We start from the raw sequence: 18,408 nt of genomic DNA on the forward strand, positions 1-18,408 counted from the left end.
TCTCTCTCTCTCTCTCTCTCTCTCTCGGTCAAATAAATAAAATCTTTAACAAAAAAACAAAACAAAACAGTATTTTAAGAAATCACTTCTGTTTGGTGAGGAGTAGTTAACCTCAAAAAGCTCATCTGTGATTGATAAGCCAGCTAGGAATAGGAAACAGGGCTCACCTACTAGACTGATCACTCCTTTTTAAATATACCAGCCTTACAAATTTATAGCTTGACAGAATTACAAATTTCTACGTGATAGTAGAAATTGCAGTTTTTAAATTCACAAAAGAATCAAGGATAGCGACTTGTCCTAGTTCAAATTGCTGGAATCAGTTCTTCATTAAAATCACAAAATTCCAGCCTTTCATGGAATCATAAGAATTTTTATCATTCAGAAAATTCCATTTCAAGTCTAAGGCCCCAAATTTCTTTTTAACCTTCACTCTTAAAAATGAAAGTCTTAGAGCGCCTGGGTGGCACAGCGGTTAAGCGTCTGCCTTCGGCTCAGGGCGTGATCCCGGCTTTATGGGATCGAGCCCCATATCAGGCTCCTCCGCTATGAGCCTGCTTCTTCCTTTCCCACTCCCCTGCTTGTGTTCCCTCTCTCGCTGGCTGTCTCTATCTCTGTTGCATAAGTAAATAAAATCTTAAAAAAAAAAAAAGAAAGTCTTATTGTAGGATCTATATTGTAGTTGGTACTATTGAGACTGTTTCCTAGGGAATAACTTATGTCCTTTTATTAAGACTTATTTATTCATATAAGAAGGAAAAAGAGAGCGCGCATACACGCAGGTGGAGGGGCAGAGGGAGAGGGAGCAGACTCCCTGCTGAGTGCAGAGGCAGACACTAAGGCTTGGTCCCAGGACCCTGAGATCATGACCTGAGCTGAAATCAAGTGTTGGCCCCTTAACCCACTAAGCCACTTAGGCGCCCCGACTTTTGTCCTTTTAAAACAGAAAATTTTGTAGAATCACTTACAGTAGGCCCATCTGATTTCTAAGGATTTTAAGTGTTGGGAGATAATTTTGAATTAAAATTGTGTTTAAAGAGACTGGGAAAAATTAGTGGCCCATCTCTGACTTGTTTGTTATTGTCTCGATTCTAAAGAGCATGTATTTAAACAGATCATAGGTCAGAAACACCTGTCAATAAAAGGTGTTAGCATTTATGTGTATTTTAGTATTTTAGTTGGTGTTTTCAGTGTTTGCCCCATGTATTTTATATGTTCTGAAATATAAGCACTGTAGGCTCTTTACAAATTAGAGAGGTTTTGTTTTTGATTTCGTTGGTTTGAATTATTCCTGATTCAAAGATACCCAGTTGATTGATTGATTTCCTTTTTCTTTCTTTTTTTAATTTAAATTTTAGGTAGTTAACATACAGTGCAGTATTGGTTTCTGGAGTAGAATTCAGTGATTCATCACCTACGTACAAAACCCAGTGCTCATCATAACAATTTGCCCTCCTTAATACCCATCACCCATTTAGCCCATTCCCTGTTCACCTTTCTCCATCAACCCTAGTTTGTTTTCTCTCTCTCTTTTTTTAGAGGGATAGACCTTATTTTTTATTTTTTTTTAGATTTTTATTTATTTGACAGAGAGAGATGGAGAGAGCAAACACAAGCAGGGGGAGTGGGAGAGGAAGAAGCAGGCTCCCAGCAGAGCAGGGAGCCCAATGGGGGCTTGATCCCAGAACCCTGGGATCACGCCGTGAGCCGAAGGCAGACGCTTAATGACTGAGCCACCCAGGCGCCCCATAGTTTGTTCTCTAGTCTCTTATGGCTTGTTTCCTTCTCTCCTGTTTTTCTTTTCCCCGTTCTTATATGTTCATCTGTTTTCTTTTTTAAATTACACATATAAGTGAGATCATACAGTATTAGTCTTTCTCTGACTGACTTCACTTAATGTAATACACTTTAGCTCCATGTCATTGCAGATGGCCAGATTTTATTCCAGTTTTGATTTTTTTAAAAAACTATGCATGCTTTGGAAATGAACATTGAAAAGTTATTTGGTAAGAATGTAGGATAGCGATAATATATTAGGTAGAAAGCTATTTCAGGGAACCTACAAGACAGGACCTTGTATCAAACCAGTTTTGCAGGTTCTCTTTATGAAATAATTGCTCTGATGTGTTACTCATTTTAGGGCTATTTCATAAAATACAAGAAGAAATTTTCAGTAAGCACTGATAAAAGATGAGTTCTGTATAGTATGTCACTCAACAAATATTTATTGATAGCATCTGGAATGTACAGAGGTGTGCAGGTGGTTATTGTGTCATGTGTGCTGTATAGAAACTACAGTTGTCACTTTGTCAATAGAGGGAGATCTATTAATCTTTTAAAATCTGAATATAAATATCTTTGAATAGTATTTCTTACTAGTAAGTGGTTGTTAATGTGTTCCTTAGACTTAGATTACCTTTCTTTTGCCTATACAGACAAGATTTATTTAAAATAAACAAAATGCAGAACCTGCATTTCATGAAGAGAATCTGGTGGGGCTATGGCTGGATTCTGGGGACATAGTGGGAATTTGAGGCTTGAGATGTAGAAACTAGTTAGACCTATCAAATGGCAAGAAGAAGCACATTTTCTTAGAAAGCTATACATACAGTCTAGACTAGATAGTAGTGTCATGAACCTATTTGTGTATAATTTTCCAAATATTGTTGACTTCTCTGGCATTGGCATCTTCAAAGCACAGTTATATTTATTTCTCAGAGCTTACCAAATAGAAGTGTTTCTGAAAATGTATATGTTAGATTGGTATGTGAAGGCTTGGTACCTTTAAAAAGATTAAAGGATGAGGGGGAAAAATTACCTTCGTATATAGTTACAGTGAGATGCATGTACATACTTTGAGTATAGAATTAAAAAAACCAGTAAAAATGTGGCGTAATTCTTTTGGAGGAAAGGGGAGAACAGAAGTCTCCAGAAGCAGTAAATGAAAAATTTATCCTGGATTTAAAGAGATTCAGAGTATACCCATATATGTTTTTTTAACCTAAATGTCAGATACTACCTCCATTTTAAAATGTAGAAATTAGGGAGCCTGCTTCTTCCTCTCCCACTCCCCTGCTGTGTTCCCTCTCTTGCTGGCTGTCTCTGTCACATAAATAAATAAAATCTTTTTAAAAAAATGTAGAAATTAAAGTTGGTGACTTTTTTTTAAAGATTTTTAGATATTTTTTGTGTTAATAAAACTACTATTAATATGTTTCACCTAGATATAGTGCCAATATTGTCATCTTAGGGCATCATAGAATTGCTAGCTATATAAGCTCAGCCTTCTGATAAAAGGTTTTCTTTAAAGCCCTGTTGATTCTAGCATAAATTAAAAATATTAAGATTTCTAAAATGAAGATACTTAACATTTTGCTTCAAGTATATTACAGTTGACTTTGAACAATTTGAGTTTGAACTGTATGGGTACATTTACATGCAAATATTTTCAATACATATGGTTATTTTCCATAAATAAGGTATATATTTTCTTTCCTCTGGTTTATTTTGTAGAATACAGTATATAATATATACGTGTATCATGCAAAATAGGTGTTAATCGACCATTTATATTACTGGTAAGGCTTCTGGTCAGCAGTAGGCTCTTAAGTTTTTGGGAAGTCAAAAGTTACATGTGGATTTTCACTTGTGTGAGGAGTTGGTGCCCTAGCCCCTGCATTGTTTAAGGGTCAACTGTAATTGACAACAAGGAATTGGGAGTAAGGAAATAGAGTAGGAAAAGAAATAATGGAGTGGATATTTTATATATTGTACAGCATTGTTAGTATGTGTGAGGTTTCCTTAGAGCACATTCTTCAAGGGAAAAAAACACCCCAATTATATTATTCTGCTTCATTGTTTGAAGTACTTAAGTAAAGCATTTAGGCTAGGTGGTCTCTTTATTGTATCATTTTATAAAATGGGTTTTAGTCTTGTTTAAACTTTTCATTTTAGGGGCGCCTGGGTAGCGCAGTCGTTAAAGCGTCTGCCTTCGGCTCAGGGCGTGATCCTGGCGTACCGGGATCGAGTCCCACATCAGGCTCCTCCGCTAGGAGCCTGCTTCTTCCTCTCCCACTCCCCCTGCTGTGTTCCCTCTCTCACTGGCTGTCTCTCTGTCACATAAATAAATAAAATCTTTAAAAAAAAAAAAAAAAAAAAAAGAAATGTTTAAACTTTTCATTTTAGTGTATACTAAATGATAAATTATAAATACTATGAAAATGTGCCAGAGATAAATTGAGGTACCGTTATGCACATATGTGGTTTTGATTTTTTTCCTTTGTTTTTTCAGAGCGCTGCTGCTACAGCTGCTACCTTGGCACTCCCTGCAGGTGTGACTCCTGTTCAGCAGATACTAACAAATTCAGGTAATGAGGAGTAACAGAACCATTATTTATATGTATAACTCAGAAAATTGTACCATCTAGTCTTCGTTTTGGCCTCATTGAAAGAATCAATACTTCTTGTACCATTTGACTTAGGTTATTCAAATAAGATTGAGTACTATAGCCCATTAAATGATAATTTTTGCTGAGGATGCAATAGAGAAGATGAAAATTGCACTTGAGCTTTTGATCTGTGAATGAGAATCCTATTGTTGAATGAAGTATGATTATATAGGAATATTTACATAGATTTTTTTTTTTAACACATTTAACCTGCCAAATAAGTTAACCTTGGCTCATATGAATGAATTTGTGATATCAAACTAAATCATATAGTATTTTATTGCATTCTGTTTTACATAGTATCTCTGCATAGACTGATAAAATTTACTTGTGATTTTTGGCATATCGATGTTGGAAGAATTTATTTACATGGATTTTAAGTACTTTCTCTGTAATCTTAATTATAGAATATCTTGTTATTTTGTTAATGAGATTCTAAATTTGTAAAGAACTAACCAGAGGTTTATCTTGCCACATATTTTATTAATATATAATTGTTGCTTTTTAATTAATTGAAGATTCTGTATCATCTAAAACAACAAAGGGAGGGATTCACTTCTCTGTGTTTAAGCCAGGCATACACTCAGTATTATGTGGCAATGATAATTGGTTCAGCAAACTTTTATTTATTTATTTTTTAAGATTTTATTTATTTGACAGACAGCCAGAGAGAGAGGGAACAAAAGCAGGGGGAGTGGGAGAGGAAGAAGCAGGCTCCCAGTGGAAGAGCCTGATGCGGGGCTCGATCCCATAACTCCAGGATCATGCCCTGAGCCGAAGGCAGACACTTAATGACTGAGCCACCCAGGCGCCCTATTTTTTTAAGCATTTTGAAGCTAAGTATCCCGGTGCTCTGGCTCAGGATATTAATGAACTGTTTACACTTCCATGTCTTTAGAGCTTTAAAAAGAAACAACCCTTGAAACATCTGATCTTACTGCTCTTACATGACTCTTAACATGTTAGTAAAGATAATTTAAACTTCTAATCAACTCTCATAATCTGTTGTTAAAACTTTATTGGAAAAGAGCTTTATATGGATGATAAGTAGGAAAAACATTTTAAGCAATGTATTTGAACATGGAGGGAACTGAGAGAAGGTGAAGATTATAGTTTACTGTGTATGGCAGCCCTTAATTGTTAGACTTCTTGCTCGATCATTTCTAGGGCATTTTGGTGGCTTGACATTCATTATGAATTCATTTATTTTGAGATGGTCACTGCTAAAATGGTAACTTGTAATACATATTTTCTGCTTCAGGCCAGCTTCTTCAAGTAGTCAGAGCAGCCAATGGTGCCCAGTATATCTTTCAGCCTCAGCAGTCCGTAGTTCTCCAACAACAAGTTATACCACAAATGCAGCCTGGTGGAGTACAAGCTCCTGTTATACAACAGGTAATAGAATAATAAGTTATGATCATGATGGGGTTCTTTTTTTCTTCTTCTGTATGAATTCTCTGGGTGGTTCTCTTCCCCTTTCGCATGCCTTTATCTATACAAATTCTTAGACTATTCTCCAATGCTATACATCCTGTCATTGTAAATTCCTCATTAAACTATGTTTAAGACTAAATTGTTATTTATCTCCGCTTATCTTTCATCATTCCTCTGAACACGCTTTTCTGTCATGGCACCACCCTCCATCCAGCCTCCTAAGCCTCCGAGTTTATCTGGCATTCATTCAAGCATTTACTATGTGGTTGTGTATCAGGAGTCTTTGCAAGGGACTGGAGATTTAGGAGTGAACAAGGCAGACATGAATCCAGTTTCATGAAGCTTATGCATTTTTAATATACAAAGTATCATGAAGTCCTACTAATTCTTAGTCGTTTGTTTTTTTCAGACTGCAATTTTATCATGTTCGCAGTTCCTTAATGTTAGAAACTAGTTTTCTTTTCTTGGACTCTCTCGTCATTTCCTTAGTTCATGCTTTCATAATTTCCCACTTAAAATACTATTATTATTTTCTCAATAATATATATATATACCTATGTATAATGTTAGCGTGTGTGTGTGTATAAAAAATACGATATATTACCCTCTTAATTGATTTCCCTGCCTCTAAGTTTAGGCTTTCTAACTTGTTACTCCATATTTTATAGTTACTGTTCTAAAAATCTTAAAATCTTTTAATGACTTCTCATTGCCTGTTGGAAAAAGTCTAAAGTCCTCAGCATGGTTCATAGGATCTTTGTTTTTTATGGATCTTATTTTTTTGATCTCTTCAGGTTTATTTCTTGCCATCCTTCTAGTTATTTGCTTCAGCTGCTGTTTAGATCAAAGTTAAATCTTTGTACCTACTTCTGTGCTCTGTGTTAAACTCTTGTACTGTGAGGACAAAGACGAAAGAGAAATGGTTTTTTCTTAAAGAACTTAGGTACTTTAAAAAGAGACACATAAATACGTAATATCCATATTATAGCATGATGATTGAGGTAAGATCAGAGAAGCATTAATATAGTCGATTTACAGCTTTCCAAATTTTCACTTAATGTTATTCTTCTACTTAGAATGCCGTTTGACCTTCCTTCTAGCAACTCCCTTTACTCCCCCCAACAAACAGAGCAACTGAATAGAAAAGCCTGGCTAATCTTCCAAGCACAAAAGAACCCACGTATTACCTATTAAGAAGGGTTCCCTGACCATACCTTGTCTGAATTTAGTCTTCTCTCCTGTGTTCTCATAACACCATATCATACTTCTGTTACACCTTCTATGTTTTCAGTTGTGTTACTGCTTTGTCTGTTGCACTATTAATCTGTAAACTTCTTAAGGGAAATACTGTCTTCTTTTGCATTCCTTGAACCTAAAGGCAAGTAATTGCCATTCACTTTTTTTATTTACCACTAGGTATTCTCTTTTTATTTATTAATTTATTAATACATATAATTATAAATATATTTATTGTAAAAGATAGAGTTAATATTTGTTAATACGTTCTTTTTGAGTTATGGTTTACCTTAGAATTTTAGATGCAGAAACAGAAAGGAACTTTAGAAATCATCTGATCTGGTGTGGTTGCATGGTTAGAATCAGCTAGAGAGCTATAAATGATCAGATTTCACCTCACACTAATTAAATCAGAATACTAGGAGTGGAGCCCAAGTACCAGTATTTTTAAGTGACTAGGTAGTTGTAATTTGCAGCCAGGGTTGAGAACCATTGATCCTAGTTTGACAGTGAAGTGATGAAAGCCAAAGGAGGTTAAATGACATGCCTTTGCTATATCTCTATCTGGGATCTTAGACAAAACTGAGGCCCAAGACTTCACATTTTCAGTGCAGTGTTCTCCACAGGGAGGCAGTGTAACATAATAATTAGAGCAGAATCAGGCGGCTTGGGTTAATATTTTGCCTCTTAGTGACTACAAGCTTGGTAAGTTACTAAACTTGTCCATACATCAAGCAAATAAATTAACCATATGCATAACTCTTGGTTTGGAATTTGCCGTGTACATAGCAAGTGCTCAATAAATATTTTCAGAAAATCTTTTTTTCCGTCAGACTTTGAATGGTAAAATGGAAGTGGGATCATTAAACTAGTTAAACATTCCTTTTATGCTTTGGTGGTTTTAACTGTATGAGATATGGCATTTTTGGTGATTCTTCAGCATTAACGCCTATTTCTGTGTGCCATAAATTGAAACTGAGCTACTTAGTCTTCTTACTAGTTTCTAATATGGTTTTCTTTTGCCTTAGGTACTGGCCCCTCTTCCTGGAGGAATTTCACCACAGACGGGTGTTATCATTCAGCCACAGCAAATCTTATTTACAGGAAATAAGACTCAAGTTATACCGACAACGGTGGCTGCGCCTACACCGGCACAAGCACAGATAACTGCAACTGGCCAACAGCAACCACAGGCCCAGCCTGCTCAAGCACAAGCCCCGTTGGTGTTACAGGTTGATGGAACTGGGGATACATCATCTGAAGAAGATGAAGATGAAGAAGAAGACTATGATGATGATGAGGAGGAAGACAAAGAGAAAGATGGAGCTGAGGATGGGCAGGTAGAAGAAGTAAGTTTATAGTAAAAGATGTGAAATGAGAAACTACTCCATCATTTCTTTTACTTGGTGCCAAACTGATGAAGTATATTCAATTTTTTCAGAGGCCGTTAAGGTGTTGTACAATATAGGATTTTAAATATAAAGTTAGATTGTTCTAACCTAATAAGGTTTTTAGATGGTTCTGGTTGTATTTATCATCGTAAAATACTGTTTCTTATAGCTAGTAATAAAAAATAAATGTATATCATACTGAGTTGTATTTATAAAGGGGGTAGAAGTACAAGTAATTCTAATTTTCTGGCTTATGCTTTCACGATGTGATTTACACATAAGACATAGGTAGAACAGATAAAATGAGGTTAATCTTTTGCTTCAGTAATTGAAAAGGTATGGCAACATCTGGGAAGAGAGGAGACTTGAGGAAAAAGCTAAATGTTACAGATTTATTTATAACTTCCTTTTGGTCTGTATTCTGTACTAGTTCCTTACATCACTTTACCTACTCTTAGTGTCTGTCTTGAGTTAAACAAACCATTCTCTCTTATTCATCTTTAGTTATATATTTGTAGAAGCATATAAATATATCTTTGTTTTCTTTGGTGTTCCCGCTTATTTACTTGTGTTCAAGATGTTTGTCTTAACCACAGTTTTCGTTGTTAATTGCTTTCTGCAACTTAAGATGTAATTTTATTTTAGGACAAAAATCTTTATATTTAATGTTTTTAAAAAATACTGTTTTATTAAATGTTGAATAGATACAAATGAATAAAAAATATTTTCACATAAAAACACCCTTATGTCCACGTCTAGTTAAAAATAATCCCATTATGGGGCACCTGGGTGGCTTAGTCAGTTAAAGTCCTACTCTTGATTTCCACTCAGTTCATGATCTCAGGGTGGTGGGATCGAGTCCCACATCAAGCTGCACGCTCAGCACAGAGTCTCTTGAGATTCTCTCTCTCCATCTCTTTTTACCCCTCTCCCAGCTTACCAGTGCTAAATAAATAAATAAATAAATAAATAAATAAATAAATAAATAAATAAAATCTTTAAAAAAATACATAATCCATGATTTTATTGAAGTCCCTAAGTACCTCTCCCCAACCCCCATCCTCTTCCTTCTGTCATCAGGTTAACCATGCGTATGAATATTGTGTTTATCATTAACTTGCCTTTATGTTTACCATCTGTATTTATCTTCCTATAGAGCATAGTGTTTTGTTTTGAACACCCATTTATAACATAAATGGAGTAATTCTCTATTCTTCTGCAAGTTGATTGCTTTTTTTTTTTCTCAAGGTGGTATTTCTGAAGTTCGTCTAAGTTGTTGTATATACTGGTAATTATTTTCATTATTGAATATACCATAGTTTATTTCTCCATTTCTTTTCTGATGTGATGGGCATTAGGGTTGTTTCTATTTGTTTACTGTTACAGTTATAAAATATTTTGGAGCATGTCTTCTGGGGACACCTACGCATGACTTTTTTTTAAAAGTATCATACCTAGTCATTGAATTACTGGATTCTAGGGGGCGCCTCAGTGGCACAGTCGTTAGGCGTCTGGCTTCGGCTCAGGGCGTGATCCCGGCGTTATGGGATCGAGCCCCACATCAGGCTCCTCCGCTATGAGCCTGCTTCTTCTTCTCCTACTTACCCTGCTTGTGTTCCCTCTCTCGCTGGCTGTCTCTGTCAAATAAATAAAGAAATAAGATCTTTAAAAAAAAAAACTGGATTCTAAGGCATGCACATTTTCAACTTTACAATAAAATGCCAAATTGTTGTACTAATAAGTCTTCACCAGTACTATATCGTCAGTCTTCTTAATTTTTGCCAGTCTAATAGGAAGAAAATGGTGTTTGCTTTTGGTTTTAATTTGATTACTTATGAGATTTAGCATCTTTGATTTCTTCATGTTTTCTCTTTAGACAACCAAATATTAAAAATGGCAGTTTTTCGTGCCTCATTGGCTTAGCCCTCCCGAACAATATTGATAAGAAATAGCAGACACCTTTATCTTGTTCTTAATTTTAAAAGGAACCCTTTTTATAATTCACTATTAAGTATAATGTTTATTATAGGCTTTTTATGGACACCTTTAATCAGGTTAAAGAAGTTCCCTTCTATTCAGATTAACTAAGAGCTTTGCTTTTTTAAATTCTAAATGATTGTTGAATTTTGTTAAAGTTTTTCTGCAACTGTTAGATAATCATACAACTTCTTATCCTTAATCTGTTATTTAATAACTAATTGCACTAATTGGTTTTCTACTTATAACCAATTTTGTATTCATTGGCTAGCACAACTTGATTACCCTTTTTATGAATTGCTGAATTCACTTTGTTCAGGACTTTTTCATGTACATTCATGTACTGTCTGTGATTTTTCTGTTCTCATACTCTTCTTACTAGGTTTTCAGGTTTGTGATAGCATTATAAAATGAATTCTGGCGAGTGTTCTGTCTTCCTTGGACTATTTTTTTTTTTTTTAAGATATACTTAATTCTGTGAGTATTTGTTGAAGCATGCTGCTAAAATTATCTGATTCTAGTAATGTCCTTACTCTGTTCAAGTATTGTTTCTTTTTGAGACAGTTTAGATGAGTTATATTTTCCTAGGGCTATATATGTAAATTTTTAAGTTAGCATAAAATTAATGATAATCATCTTTTTGATACCAGAATCCTTTGTAGTCATTTCCTTTTTTATATTCACATTTCTGATTTTGTGCCTTCTTGCTCTTTTTTTCTTGTTCAGTCTAGCCAGAGGTATGTTGATTTCTTTAATGTTTTTTAAGAATCAACTTTTAGCTTTATTCTCTCTAGTGTATTTTCTTCTATTTTATTAATTCTTGTTCAGACTTAACTGTTTTATTTGTAGAGTTACGATCTGTGTAATGTATGCATCCTTTGAAATTGATTGGGGCTAGCTTTATGTGGTCAGTGTTTGCATATGCTTCCTGTATATTTGAAAAGATTTTTTTGCAGTTGTTGGTTGTCTTCTGTATGTACTATTAGAATTAGATTCTTTGGATATTCTATATCCTTACTGACATTTTTTGCGTGCTTTCACCATTACAGATTAGTGAGTGAGATATGTTCAAATCTCCTACTGTGATGGTGTATTTATTTGTTTTGTTGTCATTATGCTTTTTATATTTTGAACCTAAAAATCGATGCACATAAGCTGAAACTTACACTTTCCAGTGAACTGAGCCATTTATGATTATGTAGTTCCCTGCTATTTATCTCCAGTAATTTTTTTTGCCCATACAGTCTGTTTTGTGTGATATTACTAGAATCATACTTTGTTTCAGTTAGGATAGCTCTTTTCATTATTTTACTTTCAAATTTTTTTGATCCCTAAGCTTTAGGTGTGTCTTTTTTATGTGGAATACTGCCATGTATGCTGTCATCTTAAAAATTTTTTACATGGGCCAAGACTATTCAGTAGGAAAGGAATGGTCTTATTCAATAAATGTAGCTTGGACAACTGAATATCCACATACAAAACAGTGCAATTAGACTCCTGCCCCACACCTTATACAAAATTAGTTCAAAATGGGTCGAAGACCTAAAAGTAAGACCTAAAACTATAAAATTCTTAGAAGAAAATAGGGCAGAAGCTTCATAACACTGGGTTTGGAAATAGTTTCTTAAGTATGATACCAAAAACACAAGCAATAAAGGAAATAACAGATTTAGTAGATTAAAAACTTCTGTATGTCTGAGGATAATATCCAGAAAGTTAAAAGACAGCCTAAAAAGTAGGAGAAAATATTTGCAAATCCTCTGTCTGATAAGGGCTTAATATCCAGCATAGAAAACTTTTAAATTCAACAACAAACAACTCTATTCCAAAGTGGCTAAAGGACTTGAATAGGCATTTCTCCAAGGAGGATGTACAAATAGCTAACAAGCATATGAAAAGATGTTCAACATCAATAATTATTACAGAAATGCATATATCAAAACCACAAAGAGATACCACTTCACATTTACCAGGATGGTGGTAATCAAAAAAGATAAAAAAGGAAACATGTTGGTGAGGATGTAGAGAGGTTGGAACTCTTTTGCATTGCTGGTGGGAATGGAAAATGGTGTAGCTGCTATGGAAAATGGTTTGGTGGTTCCTCAAAATGTTAAGCATAAAATTATCATATTACCCAGCAATTCTCCTAAGAATATATTATAAGAGAGTTGAAAATGTCATTCAGACAAAAGCTTGTCCACGAATGTTCAAAACTGTTTCCAAAATCCAAAAATGTAAATAACCCAAATGTCTATCAATTGATGGATAAATTAAAATGTGAGTTATCCTTGCAGTGGAGTATTATTTAGCCATGAAAAGGAACAAAGTACTGGTTTATGCTACAACATGGATGAACCTCACACATTATAAGTTAAAGAAACCACACCACATATTGTTACATGTGTATATTGTATGTTTGCATTTATATGAACTATCCAGAGGTAAATATCTAGTGACAGAAAGCAGATTATTGGGGGGCTGGGGAGAGGTGGGGATGGGGATTAAGTGCTTAATGGTAAAGGTGATGAAACTGTTTTGGAATTAGATAGTGGTGATAATTGCATACATTATTTATCTACTAAGTATGACCGGTTGTACACTCTAAAATTGTTAAAATGGTGAATTTTATGTTATATGAATTTTATCTTAATAAATTGGTTTTACATTTACATTGGTGATATCTATTTTAAATTAAAGAATATGTATACATACATGTGTGTGAGGTATAAGCCTATGCTTAATATCATCTTGATTGTTTTCCTTTCCACTTTTATTTTGTCCTGTCTTCTCTTTCTCTGTTAATTAGAAATCTGAGTTATATCTTTTATCTCCTCAAATAACCACTGTGCCACCCAGGCGCCCCCTCAAATAACTGAGGTCGGGTTTAACATAGTTGGTCATTTTATGCTCTAGTTAGATTTGGCCTTTAATTCTCTTTGGGACTGAGACCCCCTTCCACCTCACCCCTCCCACATGTATCCTTTTAATCTAAATGCCTTAGTTGCAGTACAGGCCTCCACCATTACCATCACAATGGTAGACATGCTAATAGTATAAATAGAGTCTTAGTCCTCCATGTATAGACAAGCCAGATTCCTAGGCTCCCCCTTTTCTCCTCCAACTTCACCACTGTTTTCCCTTTTACTCTGCTGCTGCTCATGGTACATAGAACCATTATCTCATTAAACCTTCATATTTTCTTATGTCTCTTCTAGGCATCTTAAATGTTATTAGAGTAATTTTGTGCTATTCTGAAAGAATGAAGGAAATAAACATCTTTTCTTTCTTTTTTTTTTTTAAAGATTTTATTTATTTATTTGACAGAGAGAGAGGCAGCCAGTGAGAGAAGGAACACAAGCAGGGGGAGTGGGAGAGGAAGAAGCAGGCTCCCAGCGGAGGAGCCTATGTGGGGCTCGATCCAAGGACTCTGGGATCACGCCCTGGGCTGAAGGCAGATGCTTAACGACTGAGCCATTCAGGCGCCCCAAATAAACATCTTTTCTGACTTAAAAGTTATATAGCTTAACTATTTTTATTTTTGATTCTTGCTGGAATTTCAGTAAAATTGGCAAAGTCTTATAAATACGTTTATGGTATATACATGTGTGTGTATATGCTTCTGTCTGAACCTTCATTCTCAAAGAATATCAAGGTCATTGTATTTCTTTTCCTTGAATATTAGGAGGGCCTTTTTTTAGTAATACATGAAGTATAAATAAATACTCCTCTTTCTTATTCGTAGGAGCCCCTCAACAGTGAAGATGATGTGAGTGATGAAGAAGGACAGGAACTCTTTGATACAGAAAATGTTGTTGTATGCCAATATGATAAGGTAAGGATTTTATCAGGTTACTGACATTTTTTCTGTTGTAATTTCTTCCCTAAATATCTTTTCTAACTTGTTCAAACATTTGGGCAGCTGATTGATGCCTCTCATATTCAGTATAAACAGGGTGAATGTAGGCATTGTTATGGTTTAGTAGATTATTTTAATAAAACGAGAAATTATTTGTGTAGCTTTACATTTGAAAAAATGTGATGAATGAAATCATGAGGAGAGGGAGGCTTCTTTCAATTTATACTGTGTCCTAACTCGCTAACAAAGTTAACAGTCACTTTGGGGTTGTCCTTTAACATTAATAACCCAGTCGAACAACCCTGTTTTCCCTTTAGTTTAAACTACTTCAAAACTAAAAGGCTCTAATTGAATTTTGTCACTTTTTTTATTACTAAGGAGTGAACTAGGGCAATAAACAGGACTGCTAACTAACAAATAGATATGCTTTTACTGAAATCATTTTTAAAATTATTTATCATTGCTGTGTTTTCAGTAGCATTAGATATTTTTAAAGTAGGTCTGTGAGAATTAGATATTGAATTCTTTTTTCCTAATTCTTCAAAAGGATGCTACTTGCCAAGTATTTTTGTTATAGTTATTGGCATTATTGTTGAGATTTTATTAATTATTAAAACATTTAATTTGGAATAAAATTGTTTTCTATAATCATTAAATTTATAATAAATCCACAAATTATATTGCATTTATAATTTAATTTCAGCAGTGGTTTTTACTAAATGATGAAAACCCTAACAGAGGCAATTGGGCTTTTGTTTGTAAGCAGTACTCATTCGCTGAACAAATGCTTCTTAAGTGTCTGCATGTGCCAGACACTGGAGCTATAGTCGTGATCATGCAGAATTGTGCCTTGCATGAATTTCCTTTACAAATGATGAAAATGTTGAATTTGTGTTGCTTTTATAGAAATGAATCTTATAAGTAGTCATGCTTATTGCATATAAATAGCCATACTTATTGGAAACATATCTATAGGGGAAATGTCAAAACAGTTTTATCATTTTGTAATGAAAAGGTAAAGTCAAGCCAGTTACTTGCAGTGAGATTACAGAGTAACGTCAATGAAGTCACTCATAAACAGAGTTATCAGAGCATCCACTTTTGTACTGTGTTACTTTTGGTGAGCATTCTTAAAAACACCAGGGACATGATAGTAGATGTAATTTTTTGTTACAGTTGTGTACTGGAAGAGTATTAATGTTAAAATCGATACCCATAAACCTTATGTTGTCAGGAAATCTTAAAGGAACCTCATGCAACCAAATTAGCCAGAACACAGTTTCATGATGACAAGATGTCAGATTTATCAGGCAAAAGAGACCTTTACCTTAGCTAGATTGAAGAATATACTTCTAAACATTTTCATATTGTAAGAAAGGTTGTATTCTCCTTTGGTACAAATTGTACACATAATATTTTAAATGTTAAAATTGGTTTGTTTTGCTTCTAGAGACATTTTAATGTTTTAGACAGAAATCGAAAATAGCTTTAAGTAGTTTGTTGAGCGATAAACAATTTTAAAGTTTACAGAGATCTAATTTTTAGAATCAAATGAGTTCTTGAGGGCTGGGCTTGGTGTTTTAGTCAATAATAAAGAATGCTGGTGTTCTATGAATGGTTAAAATGGGGTTGGATATGGTTTGAGCCAACCTGAATTTTAGGATTTTATTTTTGAAGCCTAAGCTTTAGAGTTTCAACAAGGAGTCAATTTTAGTAACCATTGTAGAAAGAATAATGAAGTTTATGTTGTTAGTCAAATCAAAATTGTAGTTAAACGTAATAATGAAGCAGAGTTCTCCCTTATTATGATAGATAAGGACTGATGGCATCAACTGTTGAGGCTTCAACTTATTTATTGGTAATTTTACTTAATATGTTTGTCATTAGGAAATTTAAGAGCCCTTGTTTCTGAAGGGCTGAGTATTGGACTATTTAATCCTGAAGCTTTTCTACACTTCCTTTTTGCAAGTTGTCAATATAGCAGAATGTGATCACTTTCTTTACTTGTCTGGGGAATTTTTTTTCATGGCTACTCATCACTTTCTTGCTTATATAATCCCATTGTCTTTCAAGTTGCAGTCACTTGGTTCATGTTGGAAGTAAATTTGTATGCCCACTTTTGGATACTTACTACTTTCTCTATAGGGAGTCAAAGAAAAAAGGAGACAGAGGTCTTTTCATTCAACAAATAGAGTGTCTGTGATGTACCAGGGCACTGTGCTAGGAGGTTGAGATACACTAGTAAACAGAGTAAAACAATCCCTGCCACTGGGAAGTTTAGTTAAGGGAGACGGATGGTAAAATATAATAAGTAAATTATTATGGTATGTTAGAAGCTGATAATTGGTAGCAAAGGGGATAGGTTACAGTTTTTAAAAGGTTAGTCTTGTTAGATCTTTTGAGAAGATGACATTTGAATGAAGCCTTGAGGAGAGTTAGCCTTATCATTATCTGGTAACAGAGCCTGCCTGTTGTGTGTGAGGGGTGCATGGAGGCCAGAGTGGTTGGACTGGGGATTCAGGGGAAGGGATATAGTTAGTAGATTAAATCAGAGGTAAGTGGGACAGGTGGTATGGAAGTTTGTAAGGACATGGGCTCTTATGAGCGAATTGGGAAGTTATTGGAAGGTTTCAGATAGAAGTAGTATCACTTACATTTTAATTCTAAAAGGATTACTTTGCCTTATTTGTTGAGAGAGGCCTTGTGTAGAGGAAGCAGGGTTGAAACAAGGAGACTAACAGAGGGATATTATAGTAATCCAAGTGAGAGACAGTGGTGACTTAGGCTAGAGGGATAATATTAGAAGTGGTGAGAAGCAGCTGCATCTTGGATATGTTTTGAAGGAAGAGTTAGCAGGATTTTCTGGCTCTTCTTGAGAAGTGGTAGAAAAGAAAAAGGGGAATCAAGAATGATTCCAAGGTATTTTGGTGAGGAACCGGAAGGAAGAATGGAGATGCCATCAACTCATGTGGGAAAGGCCGAAGATGGAGCATGTTTGGGTGAGGAGAGTGATTGTTTTTGAACATGACAAGTTTTGGTATGTCTTTTGGACATTCATATCATCCATCTTAAGATGTTAGGTTTAACATCTTATCTACATAAGTGTATTTTTAGACCAGAAATATAAGACCACTTAGCACAAGAGTTCTGCTCTGCTCTTTTAACTTTACTTTGTTCTATTTTCTTGTAATAAGAAGAAAAATTTGATAAATGTGTATATGGCTTAACTCAGTGGTATAGAGGAAAAGCATGGGTGTAGTTTTCAAATAATACATAGTGTTGTGTGATTTTTTTTTTTTTTTTTAAATTAAGTCCCAGAAGATAGAGCTAGGATCAGTGAGTGGAAGTTTGGAGGAAGCAGATTTCAGTAAGGGGAAAAGTATGAAAGACTTAACAAGAGAATAGGCCCAGAATGGAATAACTTAATTTGCAATTCTTTGTCGCCTGCTTCTAATCATACTCAAGCAGAAACTGAACAACGGCTTGCCAAGAATATGCCATGGAAATGTTTGTATTGGGAAGTTAGACCATGAAATTTTATGAATGGGTTCTCAGAAAATATCTATACATAGTGAGCATTTCTGGATTATTAATATGAAATGGCCTGATTTAGTAAGAAGTGTCTTGGGTTTGAGAATCATCTTTGCCACTTACTTCCTAGCAATATGCCCCTGGTCAATTCATTGAACCTCTCCAAGCTATGATTATCTCTTTTGAAAATGAAAGCCTTAACTACTTAATTTTGAGGTCCCTTTAGATCAGAGAAGAGGGAGAACCATGGGTCCTTTTTTGAAGATATGGAGCTTAAGCTGAAAATTGAATGATGCATGGGATTTATTGGTAAAGGGAAGAAAGGTCATTTCAGTTGATTTAAGTTTTATAACTCCTTTTCTCCTTAAATCTATGAATTGCAAACAACTAAAAACTGTAAATGAAGGTAAAAGAGGGAGTGCCCAGGGTCTGGCCCAATCTGAACACTGCCCTTCCCCTTTTGGCTTAATTGTAGATGCACATAGGTTTTGAAATCTAAGTGACTGGGTGATCAGCATTCCCTGAGATGTATTTG

At 34.8% G+C, this 18,408-nt stretch overlaps 1 protein-coding gene across 1 annotated transcript in view; it reads left to right on the top strand.

Annotated features, from left to right (window-relative positions):
- The window catches only part of GTF2A1 (general transcription factor IIA subunit 1), a 44,239-nt gene that overhangs the window by 16,098 nt on the left and 9,733 nt on the right, over positions 1-18,408 (top strand). The window contains exons 5-8 of the mRNA XM_040641589.1: positions 4,292-4,367; positions 5,710-5,843; positions 8,147-8,467; positions 14,229-14,318. Coding sequence (XP_040497523.1) covers positions 4,292-4,367; positions 5,710-5,843; positions 8,147-8,467; positions 14,229-14,318 — 621 coding nt within the window. The remainder of the gene's footprint in view (positions 1-4,291; positions 4,368-5,709; positions 5,844-8,146; positions 8,468-14,228; positions 14,319-18,408) is intronic.

This window comes from Ursus maritimus, unplaced genomic scaffold (assembly GCF_017311325.1).
Source record: "Ursus maritimus isolate PB19 unplaced genomic scaffold, ASM1731132v1 scaffold_25, whole genome shotgun sequence".
Classification (NCBI taxonomy): Eukaryota; Metazoa; Chordata; class Mammalia; order Carnivora; family Ursidae; genus Ursus; species Ursus maritimus.